This window comes from Natrix helvetica (genome assembly GCF_964273705.1).
Source record: "Natrix helvetica genome assembly, chromosome: 1".
In the NCBI taxonomy this organism is placed as follows: Eukaryota; Metazoa; Chordata; class Lepidosauria; order Squamata; family Natricidae; genus Natrix; species Natrix helvetica.
Window position 1 is genome coordinate 220,672,779 of NC_138548.1, and position 20,014 is coordinate 220,692,792.

A 20,014-nucleotide genomic window follows, 5' to 3' on the forward strand; every position below is an offset into this window, starting at 1 on the left:
GTGGGATTTTGCTTTATTATTTATTAAATTTATATGCTTCCCATCTCACTATCAAATGACTATGTCATTAATCCAGTTGGAGTGCTCTCTACTGAAAGCCAAGTAACAAAAGACCCAACTCCGATTTTGACTGGAAATTTTGCAACATGCTAGGGACCGCTGGAGCGGTTTTTTGTTTTCTTTCAACACCTTTCTAGTGCTTTGATCTAAATATGCATAACAAAAGATTTGAATTCTTAATGAATCAGCAAGACATCTTCTGGGGAAATGGTACACATTCTCTCCCCCCCCCCCCCCCCAATCCTTCAGCTACTGAAGATTACTTCCCCCTGAATAAATCAAAGCAGTGAAGTGGTCAGTGGCAACATTAACAAATACTTTCCCCAGAGGTTGTGAGCATGGCTTCAGGTACAGAAACCTGTATGAGTTCCCGAAGTCTCAATCTGAAACATTCCATGCTTCTAGAGATGCATAGGCTGTGTTAACATACCTACACCATATCTTGGCTTGGATAGAGTTGGCTATTGCTACAGTTCCGCAGTATTTGCTGTGTCTATGCAAAATCAGTGCTTAATGTTCACTTCTTGTAAGGCCAGTGCTAATTAGCCTCACTTCCACTGCAGTGGGTGGCTATCAGTTTTGCAAAAGAGTTCAGTGCTCCTCATTTCTCATAGAATTGAGGGCATGAGAGAGTACAAGCACCCAGAGAGGCCTCCCGTACTTCCAGAGCATAGCAGTGGTTGAAGTAGGCGGATACTTGCCTACACTAGAAGGGGAATTTTGCTGTCCGCACTTACCAACTGCAATCTAATGTCCCATGACTCATAAGATGTTCTGCTGATTTTCAACACATCCCTGCCCTCATATAAGCCACAACATCTGATGGGGAATCACTGCATCTTTTCGCAAACATATTTTATTAGTCTATATAAAAATGCAGTTCAGTTTTTCAATAATCAAATAAGGAAAAAAGGATAGGGGAAAATAATTTCATTTACTGTGCATGATTCTGTCTACTCTCTGTCTACAAACATATCCTTGCTTTACAATGTGAGGTAGCACGTAACAGGCTAAGGAACATAAGACAGCTAATTCAATAAAAAATATGTGCAGAGGGAGAAACAGAAGGCACAAATTTAAGACATCTGTTTTGACAAAGGACAGCAGCAAAATTAGGCATTTAATACAGATGGACTTGAAAAAAACTTATATTCTTCAGGTTCATTAGATGGCAGCAAATAAAACACCACAGCTATGCTAAAACCATAGGAAACTTCAGGAACAAAATGTAAAAAAAAAAAAAAAAGCACCCGGGCATCTCACTTTATAAATTGGTTAAGTATGCCACAACACCCAATTTTGATTGCGTGCCTAGTTTAACATCCAACTGATTTCAACGGGACTCTCGTTCAAGTATCTGGATCTGCATAAAAGCTACTTCAGTGGAGGTGGTTACAAGTACAATTACTGCAATGATTCAAGGATTTCATTTAGAATAATTTAAAGTACAGCTGCAACTCTGAATCCTGCTCCTTGAAAAAAAGTTCTAATATATTTCAAGATTAATTTGCCAGTGACTAAAAATAGCCACCATGCCTTCATTAACAGCAAGATTTGGTCCCCTCTTGGCAAATTAATGGATGCAAAATTACCTCTTTTAGTTTTAGGGGTGTTCACCTGTGCTAAAAGGGGCCCACTGTGAAGTCAGCATTCTTCATAGTGACTATTATTACAAAACAATTGTGTGAGGTATACCCTTATACTCACCAACAAGTCAGCTTTGTAGAGCAACAGCTGATCTCAGCATGAAAAACAAAGGCAGACAATCCTGGCACCGGTGTACTGTTATTCAGAAATCAAATTGATGCCAGGGCAAGTGTTATTTTAAACTAGCATTCTAGGATTTCTATTACTGAACAATATGGACATTGCATAATTCTGCATTTTATTATCTTGAAATTACAGGTAGGCAGCAACAAGATGGCTGGCTTGTTTCCGAGATTCATAAACATTGTTGTTCCTAGCAACTAGAAACTTTTTAAAAAGAGAAGACTAGGTTTCTTTGGAAACTGATCTCTACATACATCAAGCTCTGGTTTGATTTGGCTTTTACTCCTGGAGAACAGCAATAGCAGCACGTAATCAAAGCAGTAAGCCTGCTGCTGTCACAACTGCCCTTAATCTTTCTTTTGGACAGTTGCACAGCTATCTAGTTGTTCTAAACGTGGGCAGTCCTTAATGTGATTATACAGACGCCTAACCATGTTCAGCAGGATTGAATTTCAAGGAAGCATGAATAGGGTTTGCAGCTTTGGTCAATTAAGGTGACCGAGTATATATTTCAAAATCCTTGGGGAATTGTTGGTTCTTTAAGTTGCATTATTATTAATACCAGTATATCAACTGTTTTAAAATGCTTATTCCTCCTAGTATAGTTACACAGCTGAAAAAAGGGTTAGCTGGGATTTGAACATGCCCCGTTCTTCCAGACAATAACTGAGCTTCGTTAACATATATGCTGTATTCATATCTTTCAGTGTGTTGCTTATAGCACATACATTCAGTGTGAAAGTCTGCCATGCATTACTGGATTTAAATTCAAAGGCTCTGTTCTGTGTCACTGAAACTTACTATTTACTATTGGCCCAACTGCTCATCCTCCTTGTATAACAAGGGCAGCTAGTCAGGAAGATCTCTCTAAATTTGCTGGATATTTTCTTTTTTCTTTTTAAAATCATAACCCAAGATGCGGCCTGCTGATGAAGATAGTAGAATGCTATCATAACTTAGATTTTGTTAGACAGTTAGATATTTGAAGTTTCCTAGGAGTGATTTCATCACTCTTAAAAAAATGGGGAGGGGAACATACTTTTTCAGGCAAGCATTCCAGGCAGCCTAATTTAAAAACACAAACACAATCTTGCCTTCTTAAGTCTGAGACTTAAGAAAAGACTACTGCAGTCTGTGCCCTCTGTGTGGAAGCTTGTCATGCAGAGCACACAACATCAACACTAAGATAAGTCAAGGACCTCAAAAGCATTTTACAGGAATGAAGCCATTGAGTTTGAGAGGGGGGAAGGAAGAGGAGCATATTTAAATATGAATGATGATGGCTGTGTATTTGCTGAGAAAAAGGTAGTCGTTCTAGGGCCCAATCCACACCGCTCTGCTATGACAATGGAGCCAACACTCCAAAAGCCAGGAAGAGTAAGTGGCAGCTGACTGATTCATGGGAACTGCCTCAAAGCCAAGATGCTTTGCAGCAAGCAATTCCTTCCAGAGTTTGGCAAGAGTTAAGAGTCCACAGACAGAAGCAGCCCAGGCAGATTTACGCCATCTGTACATCAAAGGAATCTGCTCCATGACAGGCACCCCAAGTAATGCTCAAATCTCCCCCTGGATCTATGCATTGCTCACTCCTCATTACTCAAATCTGTTAGGCTTTTTATCTATGACAAATGAAGCCTGGAGATTCCGACCCTAAGGAGAAAGTTCTGAGGAAAATCATTGTAGTCACAGATCCCCAGTGAGCCATTCCTTCAACAGAATACTTGCTTCCTCCTACCCTGTAAACACACACCCCCAGGCAAAAGCTGCTCAAAATGCACAACCAGGGGGGAGATTGCTAACTTGTGGCACATTGAAGCAGGGCCTAACTTTTAGGCAGATTATTTTACACCCACCCCCAAGAAAACATTTATTCGTTTTCATGAGTTTACATTGATGCCCAGCCCTTTCCATAAAAAATATATACATATTGATCCACTAGTATTTCTCTTGCACTCCCCCAAAGTTGCATCTTCACCAAACCGCACCTTCACACACACACACACACACCAGAATTTTTAGCATCACACTCAGGATGACGCAAGTCTACAGGGTAAAGGAGACACTAGAAGGAGTTTGTTCAGTCCCTCCACAGAAACACAGCCGAAGTGGCACTCTCTTCCTAGCCTTGGCAATTCTGCACCCATGTGGTTTGTGCAAATCGTGCTTTTAACCAAAATAAAAACTCCTTGGGTAACTAGAAAGGAGATGGAGGGTTTAGACCAAGCCGGGCAACACAAAATTAGTGTTAATGGAGTGGGGAAAGGGAGGGTTCGGGGTATACCCACAAAGGGGATATAAACCCACAATGGATACAGCTGCTCATGGCACAGAAATATGTGATGGAAGACAAACCGTGGTTTTGAAGAGTCGGGATCTGTTTCTTCAGAGCAGAAGCCCTCGGCCTGCTAACGCCATGTTCCAGTCTCTTCTTGCAGAGTAGCATAAAGAGATGGAGCTGAGTAAACTGGAAAAAGTTAGGTCATAGAGTGGCTTTGCTGTTTTAATTGCTCCCGAAATATCCTGGCTGCTGAACTTCTGAAGTGCTTGCCATCAAAACATCTGCTGGTCGGGGAACATTTGAGTTTTGAAACTGGTATGAAATCGTCTTGGAAGGCTGGACATTAAAGAAAGCTTCAGTGGTCCTGCAATAGGAAGGGCCACTCTCTTTTCCCCCTCACATTCCTTCCTATCTCAAAATACTTCCATTAAGAGCAACATCTGTTTTCTAAAATAATCCCAAACCCCCAAAGAAAGCCTTTCCTTGGCCCCCATCATTCTCTCAAAAAGGCACTCGCAGAGCAGCTGAGTGGCTGCCATTTCTTTCTGACCTAAGCCAATGATGAAAAGGAAAGGTGGAAGAACCCAATGTATCACTGACTGCCAAAGCCACCCCCAGGGCCACAACTGTAGGCCATTCTCTTTTATCAAGGAGTGGACTGTTATTTTCCTTTAAAACACATTTTAAGAGGCACAATTTTCAACTGGTCTTCCTTAGGCCCACTGAGAGAACTTAATGAGCTTTTGCTACCTCTTTCTCAAGAAGTCAAGGAACAACACAAACTACAACCTAAGGCAGCCACAGTGGTATGTTTCATAGAAAGAAGCTTCAAATAAAGTATGCTAAAAAGAAAAGAATCCAGCATAAAAGCCCGGTTGGGTAAAATAAAAGTGAAGACTGAGGCGTTGCTCCAGAGGTAACGTGGCACTCTGACCCTTTCCTTAGGAATAAGTCTTGGTCATCACGCCAGGCCCAGTGGATAAATTAAACAGGAGATCAGGAGAAACCAAATAAATAAGATAAAAACAAACAGCTGGGGATGCTGCAAGCAAACGCCCAACTTCAAGTGTCCGCAGAGTGACCAAAGCAGCAGGCACCCTTCACGTCTGATGGACTTTGTGGAACATGAGTTCTTGAGGAATGTGGGTCTCCGGGCCATAAGTCTTCGCTGCCCGGCGCTCAAAGGCTGCCACCATCTGCTTTACTACCTCATCGAAAAAAACTGTAGCCAATTGCGAGTGCAGCAGGGAACGAAATTCAAAAGAGATCTGAGGAAAGAGAACAGCACATTGGACTATCGTGAAGATCGTTTTTCCACAGTGGAGCTAGGGCGTTTTACAACGAGAAAGCCCCTTTCCCCACGGCTCCAGAGGAAGGGCTAGAAAAGATTTGCTGCGGAAGAGTAATTTTGAAATTACAAATTGGGAGAGACTGCAGAAAGCATTCTTAAGAAAAGCAGGAATAATAAATACACTTATAAAAACTATCATATTTTTCGGAGTATGACGCACCCTTTTCCCCCCAAAAAAGAGGGTGAAAATCTGGATGCGTCTTATACACCGAATACAGCATTTTTGGTCTCCCAAAACCCGCCCCTTCACAAAAATGGATGTGCAGAGGGTTTGGGAGACCTGTAAAGTGCTCCTGGGAGCTGGAGAGGGCAAAAACAAGTGAAAAACGGGTCGTTTTTCGCTTCCCCCCCCCTGGCGCACTCTACAAGCCTCCTAAAAGCTATGCATGCCCTTTTGGGGGGCAAAAAACGGGCCCATTTTCATGAAAAACAGGCTGTTTTCTGCTCATTTCCCCCCCCCCCACCTCCCAGGAACACTTTGCAGGCCTCTCAAACGCTCTGCATGCCCTGTTTTTCACAAAAAATGAGGCGTGCAGAGGGTTTGGGAGGTCTGCAGAATGCAAAACTTTTTTTTTTCAAATTTACCACTTCAAAATCTTGGTGCATCTTATACTCCAAAAAATACGGTATCTACAACTACTTGTTGAAAACTGATGGGGCTCCAATATTTCTTTTTCTCCCTACAGAAATTGCCCAGGGGTGTATTACTATGAAAATAAATTGGGATGGCCCATCGGACATCATTTGATCCATCCATCACTAGTTGGGTCTTCAGGCAGAAGCAGAAGGAAAGGACAACTTTGTCTCAGTTGGGCATCAAGAGTGACCCAACGCACAAAGAGTTCCTGTTTATGGCACACATGTAGCTAAAGGTTGACTATTAGAAATACTGCTTTCTCTAACTAAGTCAGAACTTCCAGAGAACTAAGTCAGCATCTGCCATAAATGCAGCACTTGGCTGACTTGTTCATACTTTACCTATACCTAGCACTTAAGACTTATATATCACTTCACAGTGCTTTACAGCCCTCTCTAAGCAGTTTACAAAGTCAGCATGTTGCCCCCAGCAATCTGGGTCCTCAATTCACCGACTTTGGATGGATGGAAGGCTAAGTCAACCTTGAGCAGGTCAGGATCGAACTGCTGGCAGTTGGCAGAATTAGCCCGCAATACTGCATTCTAAGCACTGTGCCACCATGACTCGGGTGGCTCCTTACATTTCACCTATAAAACCAAGATTCTAGTGGAAATGGAGGGAGATCTTTACAGCTAAGGTTGTAACATAATGGGATGTGTGGTACAGGATTTCCATACTCATCTAGGTATTAGGATGGTTGGGATGGTTTCTTGCTTTTATACACTATAGGTAAAAGGTAAAGGTTCCCTGCGCTAGTCGTTCCCAACTCTAGGGGGCGGTGCTCATCTCCGTTTCAAAGCCGAAGAGCCAGCGCTGTCCAAAGACGTCTTCGTGGTCATGTGGCTGACATGGATAAACACCGAAAGTGCACGGAACGCTATTACCTTCCCAACAAAGGTGGTTCCTATTTTTCTACTTGCATTTTTACATGCTTTCAAACTGCTAGGTTGGCAGAAGCTGGGACAAGTAACGGGAGCTCACTCTTGCGAACCGCCGAACTGCCGACCTTTCTTTTTTTTCAAGGTGTTTGTGTGTGTGTGTGAACTGGCACCCTTTCTGACCGACAAGCTCAGCGTCTTAGCCACTGAGCCATCACATCCTCTTTATACACTATAGCTCCCATGATTAGAGGTGCCACAGGGGTATCTACCAGGTCAGGGATGTCAAACCTGAATTGTCACATGAAGTATCGTGACTTTCCCCCTTTAAACTGGGCATGGACATGGCCAGCGCATGACACATCTGGCCTGTGGGCCACGTGTTTAACAGTCCTGTACTAGCTGGACTCCCTTTGGGAAGTATAGAGCTTGGAGACCAGAGAAAAAACATACTTCAGTGACCTTGGAGTTCCCTACTCTGCTTCAAGGAATTAATTCAACAGCTCTAGGAAAAGGAGGTTTGTGGTAGGAATGCTCAGTACCAGGAGCATCACGGCCAGCAGAATATGGTTCTAGCTCCTTCGCAACTAGGATCTCACAGACTCTCCTCAATAGTAATGGAAGGTCCACCTTTTTGGATGGATGCAGGACCCCCACATCATTCCTCATTTATGCAAGAACTAATGAGCTGGTGAGGAATCCCATTAGCCTTTGTGTGCTTACTGCGAAGTCCAGGGTACACGTGCGAGGATAGCCTGGAATGCCAGGACTGAAACGCCAACTTGTCTCCAGATGATTGAAAAGCTTCCCATCAGTGCAGACTGCCTGGGGAAAATAACAAAGCATAGGTTCATGTTGACAGCAAAGCTCACACAGCGTGCATTAGCCAAACTGATGCCGTCCAGATATGTTGGACTACAATTCCCAGAATTCTCCTCAACATGGACGACAGCAAAATGGAGGAGGCCAATAAAATGCAGGATTTCCCAGCCCACTCTTAACAGCAGCAGCTCTGGATAAGGATTCACCCACCAACCGGCATATGAAACAGGTGTCTCATGTCTGCCTCATGAGTCTGTTGCCTCCTATGTCATGTTTATGGCAAAGGACTTCCTGTTGAGTACTTTTGATATTTTTAATTTCTATTAAGTGGTCTCTCAATGCCAGGGCCGCCAGTTCGTCAAACCTCCCTCCAAATTATCTGAGGAATCACCAGGAAAAATTATTAATTACGCAATGCTCGTTATTTTTTTTTTGTCATTGCAACACTGAAACATCAGCAGCTTGGTTCGCCCGTAGATACACAACTCACCTTTACCAAGTGGGGTTGCACCAGTGTCACGATAGAGGTGTAACGTTCCACAACAGGAGGGAATCCAACTTCCAGCTGGGCCTTCACATGACCGGCTCGCTTAGAGACCACAGTTGATTTTTTACACCATGGAACAAATTCCTTATATTCATTCACATTGGCCACGACACCATACATTTCCTGCATGGAATAACTGCAAATGAAGAGAGAGTGACTCATTACATAGGTCTACAATGATGCACAGGTCCACAGTGACACATGCGCTTCAAAGGATGTTGGAATATTTATTATGCTGTGGAACAAAGAAAAGGTTTTTTTCCCCCCAAAATGTCATTTCTTCTCCTCTTCTCAAATCCAGGCTTATGGATTATTATCATTATCCTTATGTTTTAGAAGAGAATGGAAGAAAATAGGATGGACATTTCATTTACTTATTCCCTTAGATTCCATCGTATCTAAGAGATTGATATGTTCTGCTGTTTGAAGTTTTTATGCATTCTGATGTTCAAGACAGGCAGTAAATTATTTAATATATCATCTTCCTCTTCCCAAGTTTTGCAAAGCTCTGAATCTTATTCATTTTTTACTTTACAAGTGTCTATATTAAAAAAAAGAAGACATTTGAAATAATTTATTACAGCATAAGACAAAGTTTGTTAAAAACGTGGAATCTTCTAAAGCCAAAGATAAGTCTGCCAATCTCACCATTAGCTTTATTGTCAAATGCCTATTTCGAGAGCAATGATTAAACAGTGAGAAAGGTTTGATTACTTATGCACATATGGTACAATACATCTAGAATCAGAAAAAAGACTAAAGATGTAGAGAAAACTGCTCAGTGTGGGTACAAATTTACTTTGATTGTTGGGAGGATAAAAAGTTATTTCAAGAGAGGAGGAGGAACCGTGAGAAAAATACAGAAGTTGGAGCACTTATACAAACCCAAGATCATCTATTGGGACTATTATAACTATAAATGGTTATTGAAATATGACACAGAAATGAAACAAATAAAATAAATGTATGATAAAATCAACACTAAGCTTCAAAGAAGTAACCACAGGACAACAATGAGAAAAGTAGAAATATTTAGGTTAGCTATTGGGAAACAAATGGAAAGGAAGGGGAGAAAAGTATGACTAAAACTTATTTCTAGAATCTTTTTTACTCTATTTTTTCTTTCTTTCTTTCTTTCTACTCTGCATTCTTAACTTTCTAAAAATCTGGTAAAAACTTAAATTTAAAAAATATAAAAGCAATAAGATCTTTGATACAGAACTGACAAGAGAGGAGGAGATGGAAAAAATGGAGGAGGAGGAAGGTAACGGAAGGAGGGAAAGTCATTGGGAATCTCTCTTGATCAGCAAATTCTCCCAAATACTTTCCCAGCCTATGAAACCGCAGAAGAGCTCTAACAAAAAAGATCACACAATCTTGGATAGGATTGCAGCAGTGCAGAAGCCTGCTACAAATAAAGAAATACATAAAATCCATCTTTCCAAATCACTTATCAATTGCAAGCAAAGTTCAGCTCTCTTGTTGATAATCCATTTCTAACTGCTACAGAGGAAGCTAGGCAGAATGAGTAGGTGGTTAAATGGAGAATATTCATAGAAGATAAGGCTAGAAAGGGCTACTGGCCAATCACTTTGTGTTATCTATAGATTCCAAATATCAAGACAGCTGGGAAGAATAACAATAGCGCTATCCAAGTTAATTCTTCCCTTCCCATGAACTGGGCAGAAGAATTTAAGATAATTAATCCCTGGTTGCATAATCTAAACTAATAACAGACTAGATAAATCTGCACATATCAGCTCTTGATTGTACATCTCCAGCTCTGCATATGTATGGGAAGATAATACCTTCTGGAGAATACAAGGGGATTGGTGGTACTGTTATGTTGAAGCAGGAACCCTGCAGTTTCCTCAAGAGTTTGCTGATTATGTACAGTACAGGTAGTCCTCAACGTATGACCACAATGGAGCCCAAAATGTCAAGTGAGACATTTGTTAAGTGAGTTTTGTCCCATTTTACAACCTTCCTTGCCACAGTTGATAAGTGAATCATGGCAGTTGTCAAGTTAGTAACACAGTTGTGAAGCGAACCTGGCTTCCCCATAGACACTGCTTGTCAGAAGAAGGTCACAAAAGGAGATCGCATGGCCCGGGGACAGTGCAACTGTCATAAATATGAACCAGTTGTCAAGCATCCAAATGCAAATCACATGACCATGGGGATGCCGCAATGGTCATGTGTGAAAAATGGTTGTAAGTCATTTTTTCAAGTGCTGTTGTAAGTTCAAACAGTCACTGAACCAACTGTTATAAGTCAAGGGATACCTGTATTGCTTTAGCTTGCTGTAAGATTTGTTTGGTCCCTGTGGGAAAGAGGATACTGGATTAAGGCAGACCATAACTTGGATACCACAGATCTCTGCCTTGTGTTTTTATCCCTTTAATTAGAAATAGGTCTTTGTTAGTGGCTTTGGACGATGAAATATCTAGTCTTAGAAGCCTAGAGTTCTATATACCGTATTTTTCAGAATATAAGATGCACCTTTTTCCCCCAAAAAAGAGGGTGAAAACCTGGGTGCATCTTATACACTGAATACAGCATTTTGGGCCTCCGGAAACCCCGCCCCTTCATAAAAATGGACGTCAGAGGGTTTGGGAGATCTGCAAAGTGCTCCTTGGGGGCTGGGGAGGGCAAAAACGAGCAAAAAAAATGGACCATTTTTTGCTCATCCCCCCCAAACCCCCAGGAGCACTCTACAAGCCTTCTAAAGGCTATGCATGCCCTTTTGGGGGGCAAAAAATGAGCCCGTTTTCGCGAAAAACAGGGTGGTTTTTGCTCATTTTTGCCTCCCCCCCAGCCCCCAAGAGCATTCTAAAAGTCTCCTAAAGGTTATGCATGCACTTTTTTTGCACAAAACGGTCCAGTTTTTGTGGAAAATGGGCCATTTTTTGCTCGTTTTTGCCCACCTCAGCCCCCAGGAGCACTTTGCAGGCCTCTCAAACTCTCTGCATGCCCCCTTTTTCACAAAAAATGAAGTGTGCAATGGGTTTGGGAGGTCTGCAGAGTGCAAAAACCTTTTTTTTTTAAATTTACCTCTTCAAAAACTTGGTGCGTCTTATACTCTGGTGCGTCTTATACTCCGAAAAATATGGTAGTTTATTACCAAAGGAAATGAGGCTTTTTGTAGGTCATGCAAAATGACATTCGAGATGTGCACATTTTCCCTCCCTCAAAAAAATCACCCTCCTGCAAGCCATGTCAGCTCACCCAATGATCCTCCTCTCTGAATATTCCTTCCGTTTGTTGATGAAAGGTCCTGTAAAGCTGATAAATGTCCGGCTGTGCTGACCACTGAGATCCCAATCAAGACTGCTGATAGTATGAGGGTCTCGGATCACCAGATTTCCACAGCATGGCATATACCTGGAACTGAAAGATCCTCAGGATTAGCTGGCCTGAATAGAAGTCTACCAAACTTTCCCAGAGGCTAAATGCAACATCTTTTGATCTTGAATAACCTAACAGAGGCGTCGTCCACTGATTCAGAAAGCTGCAAGTAAAGTATGTTACAAGCATGACCTAGCATGGTGTCCTGGATAGAAGACCTACATGTACATTGTGGGTAAATCTTCATTGATAATATAATAAGGGGAGGGAAGTTCTGATTTATCTTCAGTTGATTTTCACAATCATATGAAATCACAACACATACTACAACTGTGGAGTAATTAACTTCTAAAGGCAAATGTTCTTGTTCCTCTTGAGATGTAGGAGGGGTAGAGACTATGATTGTAAAAGTCATAGTCTATGAATTTCAGAGGGTCTCTGATTATCGATTTCTGGTTCTGAAGTTCTCGTATCTCTGCCTCTGCAATTCCTCAGATTATCATCTTTGTACTTGTGAAAATTAAACTTAATAGCACTGGGCAAACATTACCCTTCTCCCCAAAGTACAAGTTGTTCAACAGAGTTACTACAATCTCAATTTCGTCATAAATTGTATATATCAATACCATCCTTCACTCCTGCAGAAATTGGAAAAGTGAATCTGATCACATGTGCTTTTCTCTAAATCCTTGGCTGCTGCCTTCCATCCCACTTATTTTACAACATTGTCAGAGAGCAATTTTAGATACAAGTTCAGTGCTGTTAAAGACGACGGCTAAATGTGTTTTCAAAAGCAGCCTTAAAAGGTCCAGAAAAGAAGTCATTAATTAATGAAGAGTCATTTCTCTTCTTCTCACTTCACCTTGCAGCCCCCACCTCTGTTGCCACTGCTGATCACCTGCTGTTCAGGCTGACCCCAGAAGATCAGACCCAGCAATCCGAGAGGTACAAGGAGAAACCCCGCCTGAAAAAAATTGGAATTGTCTGCCACCCAGTGCAGAATAGTCCAGAAGGTAGTGTTTAGTGTTGAAGTTATAGTGTAGAAGATAGTGTAGAAGAATTATGCCAGACCAATCTGAATTGGTCAATGGTGCTAGGCTGATCCCATCTCCAAAGATCCTTGCTTTGCACCACTGAAAGAATGGTGCACCTGATTGAATCCATGGCAAAACTTGTATCAAAATAACAGGGACAATACTACTTTAAGAATGACTTGCCTCTATGAGGCCAACATTGTGAGGACACAATAGGGGGTGGAGAGACGTTGCTGAGATATAGTTGTGTTGCAGTAAGATGCAACTGAGGATAGGATCTTAGATGTTGGCCTTTTTAACTGTTTTGCTTTTTGGGATGGCAAGGTCTTTCTTCCCAGAAAACCCTACATTCAGCGGCTGACTCCCAACTGGAACTATTAATTATATTAATACTTTAATTAAGGGGGACACAGTGGCTCAGATGCTGAGCTTGTCGATTAGAAAGGTCAGCAGTTCATCAGTTCGAATCCCTAGCGCCGCATAACGGAGTGAGCTCCCGTTACTCGTCCCAGCTTCTGCCAACCTAGCAGTTCGAAAGCATGTAAAAATGCAAGTAGAAAAATAGGGACCACCTTTGGTGGGAAGGTAACAGCGTTCCGTGCGCCTTCAGCGTTTAATCATGCCGGCCACATGACCACGGAGACGTCTTCGGACAGCGCTGGTTCTTCGGCTTTGAAAGGGAGATGAGCACCGCCCCCTAGGGTCAGGAACGACTAACACATATGTGCGAGGGGAACCTTTACCTTTAATTACATTAATTAAAGAAGAGTAGCAATTTTCCTCCTCAATTTTCTATAATGCTTCCTAAAATTCAGTTGGGAGGAATGAGCAGCCAGGCTAATGCAAAGGCTTTGCATTTCCTTCCATGTTGGGCAGCTTCTATCTTGTTTGCAGGCCAGCTTAGCTTAACTTACATAATTATTGCCAGTGAGCCCTCCCCCTCCCCTCCCCCCAGCAGGCAGCTAAGCTGTTTTTTCAACAAGTAAATATTCAGGATGCCAAGTAGAAAGGCTATCTATGAAAAGAGGGACAGATTTCCTGTCAGAGTTAATGTCACTAGGGGTTTAAAAAAATGCCTTTTGCTTGGATCGACAAGTTTGCAGGCTATTAAAACCAATGCCTCGAAGGAAAGTCCTTGTAACGTCCCCTCTTTGGTCTAAATGTCATCATGAGCAAGATGGGTCTGCGATAATTTTTGCATCAGAAAGCAGTCGGGTTTTCTTTATCACAACCTTTAGCACAACCTTCTCCAATCTGGTGCCCTTGAGGTGCATTGGACTACAATTTCTATCATCAACTTGCTGGCTGAGCATAATAAAACTTGCAGCCTGAGACATCTAGAGAGCTAAAAGTGGGACACTGCCTTAATGCCTTTTTTCATAAATAAAAAAAGAGGGGGGGAGGGGACATTAAAATGTAGCAATATACACAGTACGATGGATGCCACTAGAGCTAAGATCAAAAAGAGACGTGGAATTTAACTTTGAAGACGTACAAAGAGTATATTGCAGCATATTCAAGGACAAAAAGAATGCGGAAAGAATGGCAATTACAGAATAGCTGCCCGGCAGGTTAGCTAAGACATTTACTTAGGAACATTGCCAAACAAGCCATTGTGAATAGGAACATTACGTAAAAAAAAGTTAAAGCAACAGTAATCCTATAGAGACCACAGATGAATGTCTTCATCTACCATAATCATTTGAAGGAAGGAAGTTTTAAATGCCACAAAGTTCACTCTGACACTAAGCTGCATCTACTGGCACCGGCAACTTGTGGGCATCCAGAATCCTTATCTCAGTCAAGATTTTTCACCAGACTCTTAAGCTTGAAGGTGATGTCTCGCCCCGGTGCAATAGCCCAGCAAAACAGTCAGAGGGAAAGGCATGAACGCTGCAGAGTAGCAAACATTCAGGAATTGTTAAGCACGTACTCTAATACCCATAAGCCTTTGGTGCCACTGCCAGAGGATAGCTCAAATGTCTCTAAAAGTGATGTGGAGGGAGCTACCACATCTAAGTAAGGTTTCTAATTTAAGAAACTGGAGTCACATATCATGCCAAGGCATACAAGTAGTCCTCAACTTACAACTACAACCGAGCCCAAAATGTCTGTTGCTAAGCCAGACAGTTGTTAAGTGAGTTTTGCCCCATTTTATGACCTTTCTTACCACAGTTGTTAAGTGAATCAGCGCAGTTGTGACCTTAGCAACGTGGCGGTTAAGTGACTCTGGCTTCCCCCCATTGACTTTGCTTGTCAGAAGGTGACAAAAGGGGATTGCGTGACCCTGGGACACTGCAGCCGTCATAAATATGAACCCGTTGCCAAGCGTCTGAATTTTGATCACGTGACCTTAGGGATGCTGAAACGGTCGTAAGTGTGAAAAACAGTCACAAGTCACTTTTTTCAGGGCCGTCGTAACTTTGAACAGCCACTCAACCAGGGGTTCTCAACCTTCCCAATGCCGTGACCCTTTAATACAGTTCCTCATGTTGTGGTGACCCCCAACCATCAAATTGGTTTCTCGGTTCCTAAGACCATCGAAAATATGTGTTTTCCGATGGTCTTAGGCGACCCCTGTGAAAGGGTCGTTCAACCCCCCAAAGGGGTCCCGACCCACAGGTTGAGACCCACTGCACTAAACAAACTGTTGGAAGTCGAGGACTGCCTGTACTTTTGTCTGAGTTGGTTGCATAAGCCGTTATTACCCTAGCTCATCCGTACTGCAAAGGTGTAACCTATGATTCATATATAACTGTGGTTGGAATCCATCGCCCTGCTAAGCCGAAGATAAACAAACCAAATTGTGAATTAAAAAAACACTCACACCTAAGTCACCATCTTGGAATTCTTAAGTAATAATGTATTTTTATCTAGCCCATCTCAAAAGGCCATTTTAAAACTTATTTCTTTATAATATTACCTGGTACTTGCCACTTCATTTTTTAAAAATCTTCCTAGGTCCTGCCTCCCACCTCCACCCCACCCCACGTAGAATTAATTCCCAAAATAAAGCATCCTACAACTTTTTTAAAATTTCAAGTTCAAATACCTACATATTAACATCATTCCAATAAAAATCTCAAACCTCTTCAAACATATCCGGTTAGACAGACATAATGTGCTTCCAAACTAACCCCATACACAATCGCTGGCAGTATTCAGAGGGGGATGGGGAGCCAAGAAACATTAGAAGAGCTGTGCATATAGTTTCTCACTCCCACTACACTACACTATTATTTAAGAAGGCTTCTCAAGCACAACTAATTCCATTTTAAAACTAAGTTCCAGGTCATATGGAAAAATATGTTCTCACTGAGAAACCAAATCCAAAACCAAATCCTGTTTGGAAGCCTTTGGCAAACATTGTTGCAACAGTACAATCAAAAGGTTATGCATTCAAAGTGTTACTGGACAATTCATTTTCAGATTTTTTAAAAAAGGTTTAGGGATATTTCTGGAGAAAATGAGTCCTGGTAAGGAACATTCATTTCCAGATCTGAGACAACATAGTAAATAAATGTTAAAGTATCCATCAAGATTTTTTAAAAATCCTCCTCTAAAAGACATGAATCTGTTCAATTTATTAGCTCTTACTGTATAAAAGGCCTATGAAATTTACAAAAAAATAATTTCCTTCCATAAGAGAGAAAAATTTAAGCTCAAACATACAAACTGTATCAAGCTGTAGACTGAATGTATGGTTGAGTGTTGACGTGAACTAAGGATATGTAGCTCATAGGTCATGCACCTGAAAATCCTGTTAACTCATTACATGAACCTAGAAGAACAACGATGTCCCAATGCCTTTAAAATTGGTTTAAACAGATGGGGAGCTGAAACCTGTAGTTCAACATCTAGAAAACCATATACTGTACTCTGGGCCTTGTCCTTATGGTGACTGAAGACCATTATACCTAAAACAAAATGGCCCTTCTCATTAGGTTATACCATCACATTTTAATTCATAGAAGGCTTTTAAAAAAGCTACTGGGGTCTTCATAATTTAATTCATACATGCATATGGGTTAAATATGCGAGTTTGTAATTATTGACTCTGTAATCTCTCTGCATGATAAAATCCTTGCTCTGGCATATTACTGACTAGTCATTAATACAACTACAGAAAAGCATGATCAGTCACACATATGTTGCATATAGTGTGCTTCCTCTTTGGAAACTCATTTAGCGCAGAAATAAAGAAGACCAATTATTAGGAAGAAGTTCAAAAGGTACAAGCATTTGGGCACAGATGTCAGTGTCTATAACGGAAGTGACTCTGTTGGTACCCACTTTTCCTCAATTCTCTAACATTTCATCTTGAGGTGTTTGCTAAGAAACCTTTCCCAGATAAAAACAAAAAAACAAAATGCAGCCTTGACCAGTTTAGCTTCCTTTTCTAGAAACTTTTTAAAGTTGCTGCTGGAACTAAGGCAGGCATTTAAAGCTTTACCAAGCCACCAGGAATCAAACATCGGTCTAAAAGCTCTAAGTAATTTTCTTTACAAAAATTATAGATCAGCACAAAAGCAACTATGCACATTCTGAGTTCTCTTTGTTACTATTTTGAATAAACCAGTGTTACATGAATTTAAAAACCCATTTCAATATGTTTCACAGAGTACTTTAGACACAGATGAAAATGTTCTCAAATGGATACTGTATATGTGTGGTGCAAGGGTTAAAATGTTGGATTAGGACTGAGAAATCACAGCTTCAAGTCCACCCTCAGCCAGTGAAGCTGATTGACTGACTTTGGTTCAGTTAAGTGTTTCTCAGCCAAACCTATCTCATAGGATTGTTGTTGTGAGGGAAAATAGAGGGTGGAGGGTTATGTATGCTACCTTGAACTCATAAAAATATACAGATAACAAATAAACAAATATATCACTCTGAACTTTCAGAAGAAAGGCGGGATATGAATCTAACAAATTAAAAGGTATGATCCTGCTGCTCTGACCACAGTACAGAAATGATTTGTCATCATTTTCTATTACAAAGTTTTAGACTTTTCCAGTGTAGCTTACAGCTCTGTGATTCTCTGATGGCCTCCCAACTCAAGTAGACCAAACAAATTCAGCCTTGCTTCTGAGTCAGTTGCTACCATCTGCCAAGACACTACAAGTCACACAAAGGCAAGCAAAAACTGATACAAAGACCCCTTCCCAGTTACTTTCTACAACCCGATACCACTGTTCACCAATACAAAACACATTTTTCTTATACACCCACACAAGCAGAGATGGATGAATAAAGCATGAATTCAGTTTTGGAAAAAAAAAATAACAGCTACCTGGTTTGCTCCCATTCCACAGACATGCTTAATTCTCTATCAGAGATGTAACGAGACTTCAGGGGCTTATTTAAATAAATTGTTCCATGAAAAATCACATGCTCTTAGGTTTACATTTAGCATTAAAAAAAATATCAAAGGAACACAAACTGAAACAGCTGCCAGAAAAGCATTACTAAAGTAGCCATATTTGTCAGAAGTATAAAAAACGAGCACAGATATGCATATGCACATACATACATCATACACACACACACACACACACACACACACACACACACACACACACACACACACACACACACACACACACACATATATATATATATATATATATATATATATATATAATTGCAATGGCACATAGGTTTCTGTTATGTTAGAAGACAGCACCATTGCCCTGAACTGCAAAGAGGTTACCATTATACATACTGCTCTTTCCTTATAAAAAAAAATCCCAACCCTTATTTTACTGGAGGCGTAATCTTTTCCATTTACTTCCTTCATTGCAGGGACACACATTCATTAACAGAAACGTCTTACAACATCCAGGGAAAGACAATCGGTAGATCAACAGATACTTATTATCTCATAACGGAATAGTCCCGCTTTTATTGCCCCTGGGCTCTCATCACCGTTATCACCAGTAACTCCCCATAAAGTCCCACAGGATTCTTCTAATCTAACTCGGGAGCCTCCCTTTTCCATTTTAACCTCTATTTCGCTTCCCCCCCCCCCCAAGCCTCTCTCCATTTACTCCTGCGATGCCCTTCTACCAATGATTTCCCCCGCTGAACCAAGAGCAAGGAGCACAGGTGTTCTTGGTCCCTCTTGTCCTTGCCTAAAACCACTCACAAGATGTCCCAGACCCCTTGTTCAATTCCATCCATCCAGGGGCCACATGCTATTTACACCCACCAAAATATCAAAAAACAACAACAACAAAAACCAGCCAGGGTACTCCCGACCCACCCCCGTCTTCCGATTGAGAAATGAGTCGACCTTTTCCTATAGACGCAACGCTTAAGCAACGGGGGATCCACCCGCTGAATCTGCTCGCCATCCACCTGGGGAAAAGCCCCCTGCCTAGAATGAAACCCGGCCAATACGAAAAGGGGGCAACCCGGGCTCTGCTCCTCTCTTTTGAATGGGGGGCTGAGCTGACCAACGACTCGCTTTCCTCCCAGGGTCCTTCACCCCGGTTCCTATCCCCTTAATGTCATATTCGTCCCGAACCCCACCCCACCCCCACCCGCGCCCCCGGCTACTTCTGCCTTTGCTCCGCTCACCAGCCGGCCGCGGCGGCTCTCGGTCTCAGCCCTCCCCGGACTCCCAGTTGCCAAATTTCCCGGAGCCAGCGAGTCGCCATGGAGGGCGGGGCAGGGGGGGAAGAGTAGACCAAGTGGAAATGCCCCTATCTCTCTCTTTCTCTCTCTCTTTCGACCGTATCAATTCCGCCAGCAAATAAGACAGGCACCGGCGTGAACTTTCACCCCACCTCCCCCCGTCCGCGTCACAATGTCATTGCGTCGCCCTGGCTATGTCACAGCGCGGGAGGGGGAAAAAGGGCTGAAGAGGAAGCGAGCGCAAGGCTTTGTGGGAGATGTGGTTCTAAAAGTTAGCTGCCCGCATGAATTATGGGAATTGTGGCTACTTCCTTTTGAGGGTAGCCGGTTTCCAATCGTAGGCTGTTTACGATGATCGTTGGCTTCTTTTAGAATAGAATAGAGTAGAGTAGGAGTAGAATAGAATAGAATAGAATAGAATAGAATAGAATAGAATGGAATTCAATTCTTTATTGGCCAAGTATGATTGTACACACAAGGAATTTGTCTTTGGTGCATAGGCTCTCAGTGTACATAAAGAAAAATAAAATAGAATACATTCATCAAGAATCATAAGATACAACACTTAGCAAAAGTCATAGGTTACAAATAAGCAATCAAATTATACTAGGAAACAAATAAAGCAATATACATTATAAAGACACAAGCAA

At 41.8% G+C, this 20,014-nt stretch overlaps 1 protein-coding gene across 3 annotated transcripts; it reads right to left on the minus strand.

Annotated features, from left to right (window-relative positions):
- Nucleotides 1–898: 898 nt before the first annotated feature.
- On the minus strand, nucleotides 899–19,543 carry COQ10A (coenzyme Q10A). Of its 3 annotated transcripts, none has more exons than XM_081953663.1 (5): nucleotides 19,308–19,541; nucleotides 11,572–11,733; nucleotides 8,287–8,479; nucleotides 7,698–7,799; nucleotides 899–5,376 (listed from the first exon to the last, which is right to left on the minus strand). In XM_081953663.1, exons 1-5 carry the CDS (start codon nucleotides 19,385–19,387, stop codon nucleotides 5,209–5,211), a joined length of 705 nt encoding a protein of 234 aa, XP_081809789.1. In that variant the 5' UTR covers nucleotides 19,388–19,541; the 3' UTR covers nucleotides 899–5,208. The 3 variants fall into 3 exon arrangements, with proteins under 3 accessions (XP_081809789.1, XP_081809790.1, XP_081809791.1); XM_081953664.1 differs by lacking the exon at nucleotides 19,308–19,541 and adding an exon at nucleotides 13,298–13,607; XM_081953665.1 differs by lacking the exon at nucleotides 11,572–11,733 and having other exon boundaries at nucleotides 19,308–19,543.
- Nucleotides 19,544–20,014: the final 471 nt, after the last annotated feature.